Source organism: Rhinoraja longicauda, chromosome 11, assembly GCF_053455715.1.
Source record: "Rhinoraja longicauda isolate Sanriku21f chromosome 11, sRhiLon1.1, whole genome shotgun sequence".
NCBI classification, from domain to species: domain Eukaryota; kingdom Metazoa; phylum Chordata; class Chondrichthyes; order Rajiformes; family Arhynchobatidae; genus Rhinoraja; species Rhinoraja longicauda.
In genome coordinates this window covers 24,020,843-24,041,289 of record NC_135963.1, presented here as the reverse complement: position 1 = coordinate 24,041,289, position 20,447 = coordinate 24,020,843, and the positions used below count along the sequence as shown (strand labels likewise).

The 20,447-nt window shown below is 43.3% G+C and overlaps 1 protein-coding gene across 4 annotated transcripts in view; it reads right to left on the bottom strand.

Annotated features, from left to right (window-relative positions):
• Nucleotides 1–1,928, bottom strand: part of mast2 (microtubule associated serine/threonine kinase 2) — a 266,095-nt gene extending 264,167 nt beyond the window's left edge. For all 4 annotated transcript variants that reach the window (XM_078408488.1, XM_078408489.1, XM_078408491.1 and 1 more), the window contains exon 1: nucleotides 1,068–1,928. In XM_078408488.1, the coding sequence (XP_078264614.1) occupies nucleotides 1,068–1,208 (141 nt within the window). In that variant the 5' untranslated portion in view covers nucleotides 1,209–1,928. The remainder of the gene's footprint in view (nucleotides 1–1,067) is intronic.
• Between the last annotated feature and the right edge of the window lie 18,519 nt (nucleotides 1,929–20,447).

Below are 20,447 nucleotides of genomic sequence, written 5' to 3'. Positions count from 1 at the left end.
AAAACGTCCGACTGCAGACACAGTCAGCAAAACCTCTGACTGCACGCCTCTGACACAGCAAGAAATGATAACCAAGAGGGTATAGAAATACCCTACATTATCAGGAGCACTTCTACTACATTGTCAACACTAAGTTTTTGATATGACAAGAGATTAGCAAGATTGTCACAAAATGCTGCATAGCAGGTTGAATAGCAGGTTAGGCAACGTATCCAGAAAACATGGATAAATGGCATTTCAGGTCGGGTCCCTTCTTCAGACTGATTGTGGCAAGTGAGATGCAAGGAGAGGTTGGACAAAGGCTACATACAGATAGATGTACAGCCAGAAGATGTGTGAATAGGATAGAAACGGTGTAAATTGTGAGGCCAGTATGTATGTGAAATGGGAGAAATGGATGCGCATCCATGTGTGGCACGTTACCCAGAACGGGAGAATTCAATGTTCATATTGAGTCACTTGCCAGACATCATCCTGTTTCTCCTTCCAGCCTTCTCCTTCCCCTCCCCCTCCAATGAAGTAAGATCCTGACTTGAAACGTCGTTTATCAATGTTCCGCAGCGATGCTGCCTGACCTGCTGAATTACTCCAGCACTTAGTATCCTTTTTTTTAAATGTAAAACAGCATATGCAGTTCCTTGTCCTTACATCAGCAAGACTGTTTGATTACCCGCGGAACCGAAGTGATCAGCCGGACATTTCTTTCGGCAATAAAAGCAGTAACAAGAAAGCAGAGATTTAAAATATGTTTTAGGTTTGAGAGCAGTTGTTGAAAAAAAAGTTACGTAAACAATGATAAGGGTCTGGGACTCAATATCTGGAAATGCTGGTAAAACGCAAAAAATAAAAAAAAATAAACATCCGTGAATGAGCTTTAACCTTCAACTGAAATAATACTGGATACCACGGTGTGCTGCGAATGTCTATGATTCTCCTAATATGTTCACAGTGGATTGAAAATAATCATTTCCCAGTATACTACACATTAAAAAAACAGTGTTAGAAATGAAATTGTGCGTAATTTGCAAGTTCTCCATTATATGCATTCCCAACGATGGTGAACTCACCTTTTCTCTCTGTGTTTCACCCCTTGGCTCCCGATCCAAGCTCGGTTTAACTCTGTTGCCATCACAGTATTCATCCGGCACCAGCTGATTCGAAGCTTTCTTTTTGCTCTTGAGGCTCATGTGCGCTCCAGATTTCTTCATTGCTCACTCAGCTGACTCCCCAATGAGACAACGAAACAAAAAAAGTTCTGATCCACACCCCCACACCCAAAAAAGTGGCGAATCTATTCCCCAGGCCACAGCTGGTAGAGATACAACATCCTTGGCAGAATGGTCCACGTTTAACTTCAAAACAAAGCAGTGGAGGGAGGGGATAGGTAAACGTTTGGGAATAGACTGACGGGAAGCAAGGAGGGAATGAATGGATACATCAATGAAAGGTCGGCCGCCTTCACCGGGTGATGAGACGCAGGCACCCGACACTCTCCGGCATCTTCTCACTGCCCAGGGTCGAGAGCCGCTCTCACACGGGACCAAGAGACGAGGCTGTGGGGGAAAGGAGTCCGCCAGTTACTGCTGCTGTTGTTGTTGTTGTTGTTGCTGCTGCTGCTGCTGCAGCTGCGGTTAAATCTCAGCCATGCCCAGGCCGGCCCCGGCTCCCTCTCCACACTCGCCGCCACTCCCTTCCCGTGCCCTCCCGGGCTCCAGCTCGGTGCGCGGCCTCCGCTCAAGCTGCTGCTGCTGCTGTTGTCGGTGAGAAGTAGCCGCTCGCTGCCGCTCCCGCTGCTGCTGCTGCCGTCGCTGCCCCGGCTCCTCCTGTTGCTGCTGTTCGCACCAACTGCTGCGCTGTCGGCATCGCCGCATTCAATGTGCCCGCGGGCAGGTCCCGCGTCAGCCGCACTGCGGCGGGCATGTCAGCGGGGGGGGGGGGGGGGGCGATGACAGCGCTGATGATGAGACTTTATTTATTATTGTTGTGGTTTCACTACCCTTCAACATCACTCACTTCCGGCGGCGGGAGCCACTTGACCCCTCAGCCGGAAACACCGCCGGGGGCGCGGTCACAGGGTCACAAGGGCTAGGAGCTGAATTAGGCCTTTCGGCCCATCGAGTCTACTCCGCCATTCAATCATGGCTGATCTATCTCTCCCTCCTAACCCCATTCTTCTCATGCCGTCTCCCCGTCACCCCTGGCACCTGGTCCGTGAGCATGCGGAAGACCCTCTTCTGCGTGTTGAATCCACGTGCCTGTGATGCGGTGCTAGGGAGTTTCTCGTTGTACTTGTGCTTCGCCTACTTGTGTAGATGACAATAAACTTAACTCAACTTCCATCAAGTCATGGTGTAAAAGTCCACAAGGGGCATGTCACGGTGGCACAGCGGTAGAGGTGCTGCTTGTCTGTACGGAGTTTGTACGTTCTTCTGTGACCACGTCAGTTTTCTCCGGGTGCTCGGCTTCCTCCCACACTCCAAAGATGTGCAGGTTTGTAGGTTAATTGGCTTCTGTAAAAAAATTGTCCCTAGTGTGTAGGATAGTGCTAGTGTACGAGGTGATCGCTGATTGGTGTGAACTCAGTGAGTCGAAGGGCCTTTTTCCATGCTGTATCTGTGAACTAAGACACTGTTGTGCAGTGGTAGAGCTGCTGCCTTACAGCGCTAGAGACCCGGGTTCGATCCTGACAAAGGGTGTTAGACTATACGGAGATTGTATGTTCTCCCTGTGAACCCCTTGGGTTTTCCTGGATCTCCGGTTTCCTCCTACACTCCAAAGACGTACAGGTTTGTAGGTTAATTGTAGGCCCTTCGAGCCAGCACCGCCATTCAATGTGATCATGGCTGATCATTCTCAATCAGTACCCCGTTCCTGCCTTCTCCCCATACTCCCTGACTCCACTATCCTTAAGAGCTCTATCCAGTTCTCTCTTGAATGCATTCAGAGAATTGGCCTCCACTGCCTTCTGAGGCAGAGAATTCCACAGATTCACAACTCTCTGACTGAAAAAGTTTTTCCTCATCTCAGTTCTAAATGGCCTACCCCTTATTCTTAAACTGTGGCCCCTTGTTCTGGACTCCCCCAACATTGAGAACATGTTTCCTGCCTCTAACGTGTCCAACCCCTTAATAATCTTATACGTTTCGATAAGATCTCCTCTCATCCTTCTCATCAGCCGACCGAGGCTGCTCTGCCATTCAATCATGGCAGATCTATCTTTCCCTCTCAACCCCATTTCCTTGCCTTCTCCCCATAACCTTTGACACCCTTACTAATCAAGAACCTGTAAATCTCCACTTTAACAACACCCAAAAGACTTGGCCTCCATGGCTGTCTGTCAATGAATTCCGCAGATTCACCACTCCCTGGCTCAAGACATTCCTCACAATAGACAATAGACAATAGACAATAGGTGCAGGAGGAGGTCATTCGGCCCTTCTAGCCAGCACCGCCATTCAATGTGATCATGGCTGATCATTCTCAATGTACCCCGTTCCTGCCTTCTCCCCATACCCCCTGACTCCGCTATCCTTAAGAGCTCTATCCAGCTCTCTCTTGAATGCATTCAGAGAATTGGCCTCCACTGCCTAAAGGTACGTCCTTTTATTCTGAGACTCCGCCCTCTGGTCCTAGACTCTCCCATTTCTGGAAACACCTTCTTCACATCCACTCTATTTAGGCCTTTCATAAGTTCTTGAATCAAGTCTATTGATTCAAGTGTGAGACATCCCACTGGTAAGTGTGAGACATCCCATTTTATCATTTTGAAGAGTTGGAAATTTCTCCCACTATATGTTTATCTCTTGGTCATTATCACTGAAAAAGTTACTTTGTGTTATCCCATTGTTGTTTGAGGAAACTTGCTGCACAGAATTTGGGAACATTACTGCAGTCCAAACACAAAGTGCTGGAATAATTCAATGGGTCGGGCAGCATCTGTGGAGTGAATGGATAGGCGATGTTTTAGGTAGGGACCATTCTTTAGACTGCTAAACTGCTGTCTGACATGTTGAACTACTCCAGCACCTTGCGTTTTGTTCAAGATTTCAGTTTGTCGTGTCTCCAAAATTATTGTAGTCATTGTCAATAAATTTGCAGATTTTATTATGAACTGCAACAACCAGCCAGACTGAGCTCATGACTCATCAATTAATTCTTTTAGAGCCTTTCTCTGAGATGGCAGAGGCTAATTTGATCAAACATGAAAAACTGCAGCTTGACAACTACCTCTCTTTCTTCTACCTCTCTGTCTCTCAATTTTGATGATAACTTGCCTCCAGTTGCAATTCAGTCGGATCAGAAGAGGTTGATAAAGCTTATGGGATATCTGCAGACACTGTCACTGATGGGGCAAGGGAAGTTTAATTGGGACCCCCTCTTGTATTTTGCTTGATTTCTGTCCTACCATCCAGCTTTGATGGTAGGACACAGAAAGAGAGAAAGAAAGAAAAAAAACAGGGGAAAGAAAGTGGGGTGCCTCCCTGCTAGCTGTGTTCCCCTTTCTTATGTTCAAGGAAGACTGAGCCACTGGGTCAAATTCAAGACCACCAGCACCACCATGTGATCAAGACTGGAGTGCCGAGAAGAAGTCCAAGACATCCAGTGCCTCTACTGAGGCTGAGATGCCAGTGGGCCATTCATAGTTACGTGTGTGACCAAAAATGTAGACAATTGTGGAATACATCTCTTCTAATTCTGAAAGCATTACAGCTATATTGTTTTGTACTGTATATATGACTTATATATGTCAACATTTATCAAGTGAAATTTTTATAGGTTATGCTGACAATGTTTGTTTAGGGTCAGAGGTCAAATATGACTGGTCACGTGTGTGACCTCACATGGCCACACACGTGATCAGTCATATTTAACCTCTGACCCTAAACAAACATCGTAGGTATAACATATAAAAATTTCACTTGATAAACTTTGACCTATATAAGTCATGTACAAAACAATATACCTGTAATGCTTTCAGAATTAGAAGAGATGAATTCCACAATCTTTCACATTTTTGGTCACACACGTGACTAAGAATGAGGACCCCAGTGTCTCTTCCTGCCCACAGACAACAAGGGACTAAGACTGAGCCACCGGGATAATCCGGAGACCACCAGCGCCTCATCTTGAGGCAAGGGTGAACTGCAGGAAGGAGTCTGAGATGGCCACGCCTCTTCCTACAACGAGGCAGGACTGAGCTGCCGGGACAACCCCAAGATCCCCAGCTTCATCACACATGCGCTCTGACGTCGAGGGACTGCAACCCTGGGTAGTCCTGCACTTTCTCACAACTGAAAATAAAATAGATCCTGTGTGTTCACCGTATCGAGAGTGTCAGTGTTGACACTGCTGAATTTGGCATCACACCACATTGAGGAAACATTGAGACCATTCTCTAAGCATTTTACATATCTTGCAGCAAATTCCTTGCCCTGACAGAGTAGAGGACTTATTTCAGGAAACTCAGATCAAGCCTGAAATCAACGTTTCCAATCCATAAGAACTGGCTCACTGTAATTAAAGATAGTGCAAGGAGTTTGGCCTGGAAGAAGATGCCTAATGTTGGTTCAATAATCACGTCAATAAATTTGGAGGATTTTTGCAGAGACAGCATTAGCACTGTCTGCTGTAACTGTTCTTTTTTTGCAAAGGGTACTGGTGGGTGGAGATCTTTGCTACCATGGGAACAGTGCCAAGTTGCTCTTAACATTTTTCATCTATTTTCTGATGATGTAGAAGGACACCATTTGATCCATCAAGCCAGTGGCAGCCCCATCCTCCCACTTCCTTCCCTGTAACCCATTATCTCAATTGTAATTACCATTAGGGGCCGTGTACAGTTCAATTAACCTGGGACACTTGGGATTTTGTTGGTGTTGGACAACCAGATTTTTCAGACTATTGGATTTACTCCTATTAATACCCCAACACACTTTTAATTCCTGAAATAAAAATATATTGGAGCATGGACCTGGGTATCTACCTGAATAGAACTGGCGAACATATGAGGTGGGCTCGTCAACATGGAGGTTTTGGCACTATCAGTGAAGCTGTAAGTTTAACAAGCTTGACTTTTAAAGCTGGTTTCTGGAAAAATTAGTTATAAATTAACTGATTTTTTTAGTTGATGGTACATTTTTGTTTAGTTCTGGCATTATGTGGAAGAAAAACATGTGAGATACTCAGTGAGATATTTGGCCTGTGGAGCCATTTCTGCCAATATTCTCATGTATCCTTTATCCAAATTCCATGGTTGCAAAGTCATGGGCTTGAGTGGTTAAAATGCAATCAAGACAAATTTTCTTGCCACAATCACCACCAGGTTGAAATGTTCAGGAGGGAAAAGGAGAGGTGGCAGTCAGCTTTGCAGGATCTCTGCAGGATGCCATTGGTTTTGTTGGCTCAGTTGGACTCTGGTATTCCGACATGCAGTTGCTTGACGGCAATTCTTCATTGGAAGGATGGTCCAATGCAGCAGAATCATGATAATTTTGCCCGGTTCAGTATATCAGATACTATTGAAACAAGGAAGATAACACCAGCCAACATGTATATTTTAAAGAAATTTACAATGAAGTGATTAAGGATGGAACTTAATGGAAAGTGCTCTGGCCAGAAATGAAACAACTTGTTCTGACCTTTGGGCTAAACTGGTGGAACAAATCAAAAAGCTGTCAGATCCCGGTCAATTGGTTATAAATATCTAAGTTTTCAATTCTCTTCAACATCTTGATATTTTAATTAAATTTCCCCTTAATGTTTCACTTTATCAGGAACTATATCTCTAGTTTATTTAATCCGTGGAATCCGGATTTTGGTATGAGTGTTTGGTTTTGTATTGTCACATTTATCTAGATGCAGTCAGTAACTTTGCTTTGCTTGCTGTCCAGGTACATAAAGAGACTTGACATGAAGAGGCTACCACTGATGGAGCAGGAGGTGGCTAATGAAGTGGTTGGATGGGGGAGTTAGATTTTGAGGTGGTGCACTTATTTGGCTGCTAATATACAGCTTTTGGTCTGCTTCCATTATAGAGTCTTAAGGTTCTCAATACCATCACAAATGCTTCTCTTTACCTTGAGTCAGTGGGGACATTGCACTTCTTCAGGGAAGGTTTGCACACATCCTTGAATCTTTTCCTCTGATCTCTCGTGCTAGAACTTAGAATACAATATATGTTTATGGGAGTCAGATGTGGGGCATGCAAAGCACTCTCACTGAGAGTAACGAAGACTCTGATGCTGGGATGTTGACTTGGCTGAGGACTGATGTTAGTTTGCTTAAGCTTTCAATGAATTTGAAGGATTTCATAGAAACAGCAATGATGGTATTTTTATAATGACTTGAGAAATCTAAGTAGTCTTCTTCACACTGAATGCTGGCAAAGCAGTGTTTTCACATTTTAAATGATCATCCGTGTTTTCAAATCGTTTGCAAAGTCTGAAGTGGTCCCCTTTGGAATATCTGCAACTTTAATAGATTTGTTGCTGACAGTTGTGCCTTTTCTTGCTAGGGTAATTACCCTTTTGTAAAATTGAATGTGAGTTTTGAGGAGGATGCAGAGAGATGTTAAGTGGACATAAAGAGGCTAAGTAAGGCCGGAGCGGGTTAAATATAATGTAGAAACATTTGAAGTCAAACCTTTGGTAGAAATAAATAGAACAATGGAGTATTCTTTTAATATAAAAGAATGAAAAGAATTATTCAAAGGAATCCTTGTACACAATCTTCTTAAGAGTCATTAACTCTACTTCTTTTCTCCATAATGCGCATCAAAGCATATTTAGAGTCAGCATAATTAGGCATCGAAACATGCCCTTCGTGTCACCATTAAGTACATATCTAAACCAATCCCATTTACCATACTCGGCCTACAGCCCATTGTGCATTGGCAATTCCAGTATTTCATTCTTTCGTATGTCAACTACAGCAGTCAAAAGTGGCAATTGGTGCTTCAGAATACCGTAGTTGACGTTTTGCTGCAAATTTTGCCAGTTCAGTAGAACTACCCAGGGTGGACGACAAGGACGTAAAGCAGGTCCCACCCCGCAATTCCAGTGTTTGTCTAGATATTTATTTATTAAACAATGAGAGAATATTGCATCCAACAGCCACTGGTAATATGTTCCAGATCTGTATGAAAATGTTCTTCCTCAGATCCAATCTAAACCTCTAACCCCTGAGCTTAAATGTATGCTTTCTGTTTTTAGATACTCAGCTCTCAGAAAACTTTTCAACCATCTACCCCATAAGATGGTTCACAACTTTGAACTTCATAATTACTTCATAATTTTGTCCCTAATCATGCAATGCTATTGGCTGTTGTACATCAATCTGGGTTTCACTTTTTCAGAGAGGCCTGTTGCTGTACCAGCGTGTACTATCACAAAAAAACTGGCACCATCCCAGACAACTTCCCGGTGAATCCTCTCTGCACCATTTCCACTGCAATTACATCCTTCAAAGAGAAAAAAGATACAAACTGTTAGAGTAACTCAGTGGTCAGGCAGCATCTTCTGAGGACATGGATAGCTGACGTTTCAAATTTGATAGGATCCTGACCTAAATCATCACCTATCCCATGAATTGGCGAACTACAAAGCCAATTTTTGGTCATATTTGCCAATTTGCCCTGGATAAGTTTCCCAAAAGGAACCTTGTCAAAGGCCTTACTGAACTCCATACTGATTACAAGTGCCTTGCCCTCATCAATACATTCTGTTACCTCTGAAAAATGCAGTCAAATTGATCACACAGGATCTCCCCCAAACAAAATATCATTTTGAATAAATTCCCAGCCAGTTATTCGACTCATAGGTCTGTAAATACATGGTTTATACCTACTGTCTTTCTTGAATAATGGAACCACATTTGCCTTTCTCCAGTCATTTGGTACCTCACCTGTGGCCAACAAGGAAATCTCAGCCAGGGTCCCAGCAATCTTCTCATTTTATCCCCCCCCCCCCCCCCCCCCCCCCTCCCTCCATAACAGTGTGGGATGCAACTCATTCAGTCCTGGGGATTTATCCTCTTTAACCCCACAGACATCTGATACTCCTTCTTTCTAATGATAATATGTTTTGAAATTTCACCAGAGCCCCTTCATTGAATTCTCTAACTGCAATGACCTTCTCAGTGAACAAATATGGGAAGCATTTATTTAAGACTTCACCGATATATCCTCTGATTCCATGCAAGGATTGCCATTTTAGTCCCTAATGGTCCTGCCTCTTTTCTCTTTTTCCCTTAATAAGCTTAGGAAATGCTTTTGGATTTTCCTTAATGTTATATGTAATGCCATCGCTTTGCCCTTCTTATATTTTTTACCTATCCCTACACCCATTCTCACCACACTCTTTCTACACTCCTGAGGACTTTCCCTGCTCCCAGTTCTTCATACCAACCATATTCTTCCTTTTTTTCCTCTTTAACCAGCTCTCGATATCCCTTTATTTCAGGGTTCCCTGGATTCATACCTCTCACCCTTATGTTGGCCTTGGTTTCTTATTATTTCACTAGTGAGTGAATCTCACAAGATCAGAAGTAGACCTACATGTAAGTTGATTTACCTGGTCTACCTTTGCCAGGCTCTGTCTAATGAACATAGGGCAGTACAGAGAAGGAATAAGCCTTTCTGCCAACAATTATCAGTGTCAAATATGGTCAGGTTAAACTAATCTCCTCTGCCTGCAGAGGATCCATATCCCTCCATTCCCTGCATATCCATGTGGCTATCCAAAAGCTTCTGAAATGCCTCTCTTGTGTTTGCCTCCACCCCCACCTCTGACTGTGCATTCTATGCACTCCCCACTTTCTGTGTAAAAAAAAACTTTTCCCACACATCTCCTTTAAACTTTGTCCTTCTCACCTTAAAGCTATACCCTCTAGCCACTGAAAGTGGCCTTCCCCCAATTCATGACCTTATATTTCTAGATTTTCTTTATCCATATCTACTTTGAAACTTGGAGAGTTATGGTCACTTTCTTTAAAATGCTCTCCCAGTCGTCAGCTTTCTTTAAAATGCTCTCCCAGTGGTCAACTTTCTCAGCAATGTTCCATAAAATTAGATCCAGGCCTGACCCATCTCGAGTCAGAATATCCACAAATTGGCTCAAAGGTTCTTCTGGATACATTTTAAAAATCTATCTCCTCTATACCTTTCACACAAATGCAGTCCCAGTTAATAGCAAAGAAATTGGTAACACATATCACTGTATTCCAATTATTTTTTGTGTGGTTTCATCTATATATCTGCTCTTCTATCTTCTGCTGTATATACCCTCAGCAAAGTGATGTGCCTTTTTTTGTTCCTAAACTCTACCCACATGCCACATTTGAAAAGCCTTCCAGGATATTCACCCTCATTACCACAGTAATGAATTTCTTAGTCGTCTGCTCTTTTGTTTCCTAACATGCCTCAATGTTAATTATTGCTTGAAAATACCGTTCTGAACCGTCTTGAAACATTTCCGTAGCATTAACGACGCTATTTAAATGGGAATTTTTGTTTTTGTCCAGCTGGTCTCAGAGGTAGAATGCAGGCAGCCCCAGTTATATTCAAGGCCTTTCTCAACTACCGAAACCTGCTGATATTTGCTAACACAGCTTCTCTGCCGCTTTAACGATTTTTTCTGGAGTTGGGAAAGTAAAGACTGTTCTGAACAGCATTCCCAAAGTCATGGAGGTCATGAAAATATCTGTGACGTAATCAACAAGCCAAGTACAAGGTTGTCTGTTTTGACTATTTACTCAGTTCATTACAAAGTTTCTGTGTAGAGGTTCACACTTTGGCTCCTGAGGAGTGAGGAGAGGATGTCTTAGGTAAGGGTTCTTAATGTTGAGCACTGAAGAAATAGGAGACTATTGCCAACATTTTAGCTTATTCTCTTACCTCAACTTCTGATGCACACAGTTATATTGTGAGGGGAAGACTGGCTTTAGCTGTGATCTCCCTGCAGTCTAACAATTTTAACTTTCACATTCCTAGAATTGTGGGAGGATGGACAACAAGACACTCATTATCAGTAATCAGATGTTGAGAATCACAAATTTAGTTTCCAATTGTCAGAACTGCATCGAACGGATTTCGTTTATTTTGCTTTTGAAGGCATTTTGGAGATGTTCACCAAAACTACTCTTGAATAACACTTGCAAGCATTGCTAATTTGCATTGTCACCAGAAACTCAACATTTCAAAATGAATGTTAGGAAACTGTAAGCTATTGTTTAAAAAATGCATTCAAAACCTGATAAGTTCCTAAGTTCTAGGAGCTTTCGGCCCATCAAGTCTATTCTGCCATTGAATCATCAAGTCTATTCTGCCATTCAATCATGGCTGATCTATCTTTCCCTCTCAACGCCATTCTCCTGCCTTCACACGATAACTCCTGACATCCTTACTAATCAAATGTTAACTCATTGAAGTTACAAGAGCATGATTACTTATTTCACTTAAGTTAATTCACAGGTTTTGCCTGACCCCCTGAGTTCCCCCAGCACTTTGTTTTTGCTCATTAATAAATGATGTTTTCGTAACAGTTTGCAGGTTCATTTAAGCATTTGTACCAGAAATGCTGTTTTTTTTAATCAGACCTTTAAACAAGTGTTTGAATAATTGGGTTATTCAGAAATAGGGAAGATACCAAGTGACGGAAAGGAAGATGGCGGCGCTGCCCTAGCAGCTGCGGCTTACCTGCAGTCCATTTGTCTTTGTGTTTTTGTTGTTTTTGTTGTCTTAATTGTAGTTGTGATGTGGTGTTTTTGTGTTTGTGTACTATGTGTGTATGTGGGGGGGAGGGGGGGAACTGTAAAATTGTAATATGTGTCCCTTCCGAACGGAGACCCGACCTTTGTGTTCTGGGCCGTGTCTCCGTTCCTGTTGCGGCCTACCATCGGCCCAACTCCTGGAGCTGGCGGCCTCCAGGGCTCTGGTTCGCAGAGCCCGCGGACCAGACTCACCATCAGCGGAGCCGGCCGTTCTCGGAGGCTGCGGGAGCGGCTGCGACTCGCCTTAGGCTCGGGCCGCGTGGATGCCGACATCGGGAGCTCCGGCAGCGGCAGCGGATCGCGGGGCTTGGGTCGGCCCACCGCGGACATTTCACCGTCCGGCGCGGCCTGAAATAGGCCACGGAATTTTCTCTGCTCGGCGGGGGCTTCAATGTCGGGAGCCCCGACCGCCCCGACTTACAGCGGGGCTTGGGTCGGCCCGTTGCGGACATTTCACCGTCCGGCGCAGCCTGGAACATGGCAACGACAACAGCCTGACCGCAGGAGAAGACGGCAGGGGAAGAGAAAAAAGACATTCTGGCCTTCCATCACAGTGAGGAGGGGACTGGAGGAGACTCACTGTGATGGATGTTTCTTTTTGGGGGGTTTTGTGTTGGTTGGGGTTGTGTAATTTGCTTATTTTATTGCTCTTATTGTTGGACTGTGGGTGACGAAATTTCGTCCAAAAAACTTGTTTTTTGGATGACAAATAAAGATATCTTGAATCTTGAATCTTGACTGCGTATGCTGGAATCTGGAGCAAAAAACAAACTGCTGGAGGAACTCAGCAGGTCATTTGTTGGCATATATTTTAATGGCTGATCAACAAATAATGGTTGGTAGACACAAGAAGCTGGAGTAACTTAGTGGGTCAGGCAGCATCTCTGGAGGAAAGGAATAGGTGGCGTTTCGGGTCGAGACTCATCTTCAGACTGCTGTCTGACTTGCTGCGTTACTCCAGTTGTTTGTGTAATCTTAGGTTTAAACCAGCATCTGCAGTTCCTTCCTACACATTGTGTTTGGTGTTTTCCAAATTTTGATGTTTTGCAACATGTACCAATTTCTCTAGTTACATGTAAAATAAAAGGACACAAACTGCTAGAATAACTCAGCAGGTCAGGCAGCATCTCTGGAGAACATGGATAGGTGATGTTTCGGTACGAGGCCCTTCTTCAGACTGATTTTATTTTATTTTAGTTTAGAGATACTGAGCGGAAACAGGCACATCGGCCCACCAAGTCTGCACTGACCAGCAATCCCCACACATTAACACAAGCCTGCACACACTAGGGCCAATTTACACTTATACTAAGTATACAAACCCAAGCCAATTAACCTACAAACATGTATGCCTTTGGAGTGTGGGAGGAAACCGACGGTCTCGGAGAAAACCCACGCGGTCACGGGATGAATGTACAAACTCCGTACAGACAGCACCCGTAGCCGAGATCAAACCCAAGTTTCTGGCGCTGCAAGCACTGTAAGGTGGCAATTCTACCGCTGTGCCACCATGCCGCCCAGATTGTGCGGAGGAAGAAGAAAACTACAAGCAGGGAGAGGCAGGACAAAGCATGGCAGATATTAGGTAGATGCAGGTGAGGTGAGATTAACAATGAAGCATGTTAGGAAACAAAAGGGCAAATGACTAAGAAATCCTTTACTATGTTAATGAGGGTGAATATCCTGGAAGCTTTTTCAAATGAGATCATGTGGGTAAAGTTTAGGAAAAAAAGGACAATCACTTTGATAGGTAAATAGTTGGAACAAAGGCCAGATATAAAAGCAGAAGGTTTAGTTTAGAGATACAGCGCGGAAACAGGCCCTTCAGCCCACCGAGTCCGCACCGGCCAGCGATTCCCATACAATATCACTATCCTACACACACTAGGGACAATTTACATTTACACTTTACCAAGCCAATTAACCTACAAAACCTATACGTCTTTGGACTGTGGGAGGAAACTGAAGATCTCGGAGACAACCCACGCGGTCACGAGGAGAAAGTATAAACTCCGTATGGACAGCATCCATAGTCGGGATCGAACCCAGGTCTCCAGTGTGACAAGCCACTCTACTACTGCGCCATCGTGCTAACCAAGCTGTGAGACAGGGTTGAAGAGTAGCTGGGAGGGGAGAAATAGGTGGGAGTCTAGGTGGGGCACAGGTGAGAGAGGAAGGGGGTGAAGAAGAAGGGGAGGTATGGAGAGAATGGTGTGGAGGGGGGGGGGGGTTGTGGGTTTAGTAAGAGGTTACCTAAAATTAGAGAATTCAATGTTCATACCGAGTGCAAGTGTTCAGCGAAATGGTCGCCGAGTCTACATGAAATAAGTTTGTCTTAATATTTGTGGAACATTCTACATGCTGTGGAATTAATTTGTCTATGCTAGTAGTTACAAGGAGAAATTCTGAGTTAGGAAGGTAAAACTCATTTTCCATATTAAGTTGAGGGCTGCAGAATGGTACAGTTAGTTGACCTGCTGCATTACTGTTCCCAGTTCTCTGTTTCCCAAAGACATGGGGTTTATTGAGTTAATTGGCCACTGTATATTGCCTCTGGTGTAAAGGCGAGTGGTAGAATCACAGGGAGTGGTAGAATCTCAGGTTAGTTGAGGGAAATGTGGAGGAATAAAATGGGAATAGCATAAGATTCATGTAAATGGGTGTTCGATGGTCCCTGATGGACCGAAAGACCTGCCTTATGCTCTCTGACTGAAGATATCTGAAATATCTGACTATCAGTCAGATATTCAGTCAGTACCTACATCTTTCACACATATTTTGAACTTCTAGACCCAGTCATTTATCAGTTGAGACCCTGTGATCAAAGATGAACTGGAAATATTAGCTCTGCTACTTTTAGTTTAGAGATATAGTGCGGAAACCAGCCCTTCGGCCCTCTAACTCCAGGCCGATCAGCGATCCCCGTACACTAGCACTATCCTACACACTCTTGACAAGTTACACATTTTACCAAACCCAATTAACCTACTAACCTTTACATCTTTGGTGTGTGGGAGGACACCGGAGCACCCAGGGAAAACACACACAGTCATGGGGAGAATGTACAGACTCCGTATAGCCAGCACCCGTAGTCAGGATCGAACCCGGGTGTCTGACGCTGTAAGGCAGCAACTCTACCATTGCGCCACCGTGCCGCCCCGTACTCCTCAGACTGATGCTGTTTAACCTGCTGAATATTTGCAGCATTTTCCATTTTTATTTCAGCTTTCAAGTATCCACAGTCGTTTACTTTTTCAAGAGATGTTTTCAATTGCAATTTATAAAATAAGTGCACATTTCAGTTTCAGAAATTGTTTATTAACTTTGCCATAGTTATGTATCAGATTATGGAACACGAACAAACAGAGTAAGCAAACAAGCCCAATCAATATCCAAAAGGGCCTTCAGAGTCTGACTCAAGAAAGGTCAGCTGATTCAATCAATAGTTCCTTGATAATTGTTGGTGCATTGGGAAAAAAAAGTGTCATCCCTTTCTTGTGCGCAGGCTATTACATAAATTGAAATCGTTATTTCTTTATATTAGGACAATGTAGGAATTTAAGAGAGAATAAAATGAAACTTTTTAAAAAAAACAAACAACACGATTGTAATCCCAGGAATCCTTACAGGCAACACTTTTTAAGCCCATTCATTAAAGATACATCTCCCAATGAAAGAAAAGATTAAGATTCACATGAAAATAAATGTGTCTCTTTCAGGATGCATACAGCTTTGCAGCCATGAACTGTTTTTGTATCAGGAACTTAAATTTGGCTCTTTTGAGGGCTTACCTCAACATATCTTATTATTATATATTATGCGTTTGTCCATAATGTGCGTTATGATTATCGAGAGAGTCCGTTGCTCCTGTCAGCACCCTTTCTGCAGTCCTCCAGTTTCTAAGCAAAGATACACTTGCAATATGATAAACAAGGCAACCAATCTGCGTTCAGTAAACTCCCACTAACAAAGTGTAATAATAAACTGATCATCTCTTTTGGTGAAAAAAGACACAGTTATGGAGTAACTCAGTGGATTCAGGCAGCATCTCTGGAGAACATGAGTAGGTGATGTTTCGGTTCAGGACCCTTCTTCCCAATCCGAAACATCTCTGTTCTCCAGAGATGCTATGTGACCTGCTGAGTTAGTGCAGCACTTCGTTTTTTTTTGTAAACTAGCATCTGCAGTTCCATGTATCTACATATCTTTTGGTGACATTGCCTGAGGGACTGACGTTGGCCAGAATCAGAGAAATCGTAGCATTGGATTTTCTAATCCACCTGAGAGGGCAAGTGGAGCCTCATCCAAAAGACACCACCTCCAATAGTGCATCCGTCCTTCATAATGCATTGAACTATCATGCTAAATGTTCACGCTCAAATGTGAAGACATTCAAGTGTGTTTAATTGTCATATGTACTGACAATTAAGCCATCAAATTCCTACTTGCAGCAGAACAACAGGCCTACATGGGTTGAATTTTAAATTGGACATCAAGAGACCCAGAAATGTTATTTTATTCCAAGTTTAACTTATTTTCATCTGCAGAACACCATTTTTTTCCAATGTTGTTTATCAGCCAGAAATGTTCACAGTATTCAAAGTGTGTACTGATCAACATTCACCCTGCCTTTCACTGCCATGATTCCTGTACTGTCTCTGAGTGCTTCACTTTTTATGGCCTTTTTGACACACAGGCAGTCACCAGGTTACAGAGGGTTGTGTTCCTGAGAACTTTCTGTAAACTGATCTCTCTGAAAGTCAGAAACATCAATTTTCTACAGCAGCCCTTATCATAATCACTGTATACACACTTGCTATAATCATTTCATTTCATTGAGTAACCACCCTTGCACTACCCATAATTAAACTATTGGAATATGTGCTGTATCCATGCATGGATATCATGAGATCCATGGAATACCATGAGATGTTATTATTATTATTACTGTGAAAAAGTGCTTAAAATGCATGGGAGAATTTACATGGAGTAGGATTTCCATAATCTACATAATTCATTAACCAAGAAGTCCTTAAATATTGATATTTTCAGTAATTTATGCTGTTATACACCGATGATTTAGGGATTAATTTTTCAAGGAATATAGGGCCTCCACATATTTTCTATCAAAATGGAGTACCTGTTTTACTGGTTGTACTAAACTATTGGAATATAGTTCTGTGAGCTCTCATGTTTATTCAGAATAATCAATGGATCTCATTAACTCTGAATGACAGCAACATTCATTACAACAATCCTTCAGCATTGCCCTTTGGTATCTTTCTGCAAAAGTTGCTGTGGCGGGATTTCAAATTACCATCTTCTGAGTGAAGGTGAATTTGTTACCAGTAAACCATGGTTCATATCAACGAGAAAATGGAAGAATGCCGTACTTATACAATGTCTTTCATCACTGCAGGATACCCCAAAGTTACTAACAAATAAGAAACAATGTGTAGATACTTTTGTAACATTAGAATTTGGACTCAGCAAGATCTCACAAACAGCAATGTAATAATGGCCAGATAAATCATTTTTTTGTTTATGTTGATTAAACTACTAATACAGGTCACAATACTGGTGTCAACCCCCCTCCAAAATCGTGACATAGGGTATTTTCCATCCATAGGCCATTTGCGTTGTAAATCATCTGAAGTATGATATTTCTGATAGAACAACATTCCCTCTAACCTGTACTCAGTGTCTACTTAGATTTCTGTACTCCTGTTCCTGACAAAAAACTTTCGACTCAGAAGCGAGAAATCTACCAACTGAGCCTTGGTTGAAAAAAAAGATTAACTAACTGTGCATTTAATTCTGGGCAGGTGGGGAGATGTAGACCATGGGCTGAGGTGCCTTTTTGTTTCATGTCGTGACCCACATCCCATATCTTCCTGTATTTATAACATATTGTGTAAAAATATTATAGAAATTATATCTGAAGCTCGTCAAGAACAAAACCTGCACATATTTTTAAAATATGGAAAAAACCTCCAACATCTTGTCAATTTTCCGAGTAGTAATTGTCCAATCAAAGCATGTTTGTCTTTGAGTCGGACGCCAATTGACCAATCAAACGCTTTGTTTCAGGCTAGGCATGGAGCCCACTGGGATGATGGCGGAGAGTATTTTGTCAATCTTCGGTTTAAACCAGCATCTGCAGTTCCTTCCTACACACTAGCACAAAGGAAGATGGTTGTGGTGACTGGAGGTCATCTCAGCCACAGAACATCTCTGCAGGAGTGCCTCAGCTTCATGTCCAGGGCTCAGCCACATTCAGCTGCTTCATCAATTACCTTTCTTCAGTCGTAAGGTCAGAAGGATGGATGTGCGCTGATGATTGCACAATGTTCAGCACCATTTATGACTCCACAGATACTGAAGCCATTCTACGTCCAAATACCGAAAGACCTGAACCATGTCTAACAATAGGCTGATAGGCGGCAAGTAAGATTCACCCGCACAAGTGCCAGGCTGTGCCAATAACAAACGAGAAAATCCAACTATCATCTCCTAACATTTACTGGGATTTACTTAACCAAATCCGCAATATAGAGATCTGGGGATTATCATTAACCAGAAACTGAACTAGATTAGCTATTTACACAAAGTGGCTAAAAGAACAGATATGGGGCTAGTAATCTTGCAACAAGCAGGGTGGCATGGTGGTGCAGCAGTAGAGTTGCTGCCTTACAGCACTTGCACTGCCAGAAACCCCAACTACGGGTACTGCCTGCACGGGGTTTGTACATTCTCCCCGTGATTCAGGATCAGTTCCTGTGGATTGGAGAGTGGCTAATGTTGTCCCACTTTTTAAGAAAGGAGGGAGAGAGAAAACGGGAAATTATAGACCAGTTAGTCTGACATCAGTGGTGGGGAAGATGCTGGAGTCAATTATAAAACCGAAATTGCGGAGCATTTGGATAACAGTAACAGGATCGTTGCGGGTCAGCATGGATTTACGAAGGGAAAATCATGCTTGACTAATCTTCTGACATTTTTTAAGGATGTAACTTGGAAAATTGACAGGGGAGAGCCGGTGGATGTGATTCAGAAAGCCTTCGACAAGGTCCCACATAGGAGATTAGTGGGCAAAATTAGAGCACATGGTATTGGAGGTAGGGTACTGACATGGATAGAAAATTGGTTGACAGGCAGAAAGCAAAGAGTGGGGATAAAAGGGTCCCTTTCAGAATGGCAGGCAGTGACTAGTGGGGTACCGCAAGGCTCGGTCTGGGACCGCAGCTATTTACAATATACATTAATGACTTAGATGAAGGGATTAAAAGTACCATTAGCAAATTTGCAGATGATTTAAAACTGGGTGGTCCTGTGAACTGTGAGGAAGATGCTATGAGGTTGCAGGGTGACTTGGACAGGTTGTGTGAGTGGGCGGATGCATGGCAGATGCAGTTTAATGTGGATAAGTGTGCGGTTATCCATTTTGGTGGTAAGAAAAGGAAGGCAGATTATTATCTGAATGGTGTCAAGTTAGGAAAAGGGGACGTACAACGAGATCTGGGTGTCCTAGTACATCAGTCACTGAAAGGAAGCATGCAGGTAAAGCAGGCAGTGAAGAAAGCCAATGAAATGTTGGCCTTCATAACAAGAGGAGTTGAGTATAGGAGCAAAGAGGTCCTTCTGCAGTTGTACAGTGCCCTAGTGAGACCGCACCTGGAGTACTGTGTGCAGTTTTGGTCTCCATATTTGAGGAAGGATATTCTTGCTGTTGAGGGCGTGCAGCATAGGTTTACTAGGTTAATTCCCGGAATTGCGGGACTGTCGTATGTTGAAAGGCTGGAACGACTAGGCTTGTATACACTGGAATTTAGAAGGATGAGAGGGGATCTTATCGAAACATATAAGATTATTAAGGGGTTGGACACGTTAGAGGCAGGAAACATGTTCCCAATGTTGGGGGAGTCCAGAACCAGGGGCCTCAGTTTAAGAATAAGGGGTAGGCCATTTAGAACGGAGATGAGGAAAAACTTTTTCAGTCAGAGAGTTGTAAATCTGTGGAATTCTCTGCCTCAGAAGGCAGTGGAGGCCAATTCTCTGAATGCATTCAAGAGAGAGCTAGATAGAGCTCTTAATGATCGTGGAATCAGGGGGTATGGGGAGAAGGCAGGAACGGGGTACTGATTAAGAATGATCAGCCATGATCACATTGAATGGTGGTGCTGGCTCGAAGGGCCGAATGGCCTACTCCTGCACCTATTGTCTATTGTCTATTGTCATCCACTCACCCCACCCCTGACACAGAGTGGCAGCGGTTTGCACCATTTACAGGATGCTCTGGAGCAAGTCATTGAACCTCTTAAGAAGGCACCTTCCAAATCCATAAGAAGGACTAAGGCAGCCAAAGCATGGGGACACCACCACCTGGAAGTTGCCCTGCTAGCCAGACACCATCCCCACTTGGAAACGTGTCGCTGTTCCTTCACTGTTGATGAGTCAAAGTTCTGGGTAGATACAAAATGTTGGAGTAACTCAGTGAGTCAGACAGCATCTCAGGAGAGAAGGAATGGGTGACGTTTCGGCGGAGACCCTTGTGAGTCCTGGAACTCACTCAATTACGAACAACACAAGGATTGCAGCGATTCAAGAAGGCAGGTCACCTGCACCTTCTCAAGCGCATCTCGAGATGAGTAATTCAATGCTGGCACAGCCTGTGATGCTCA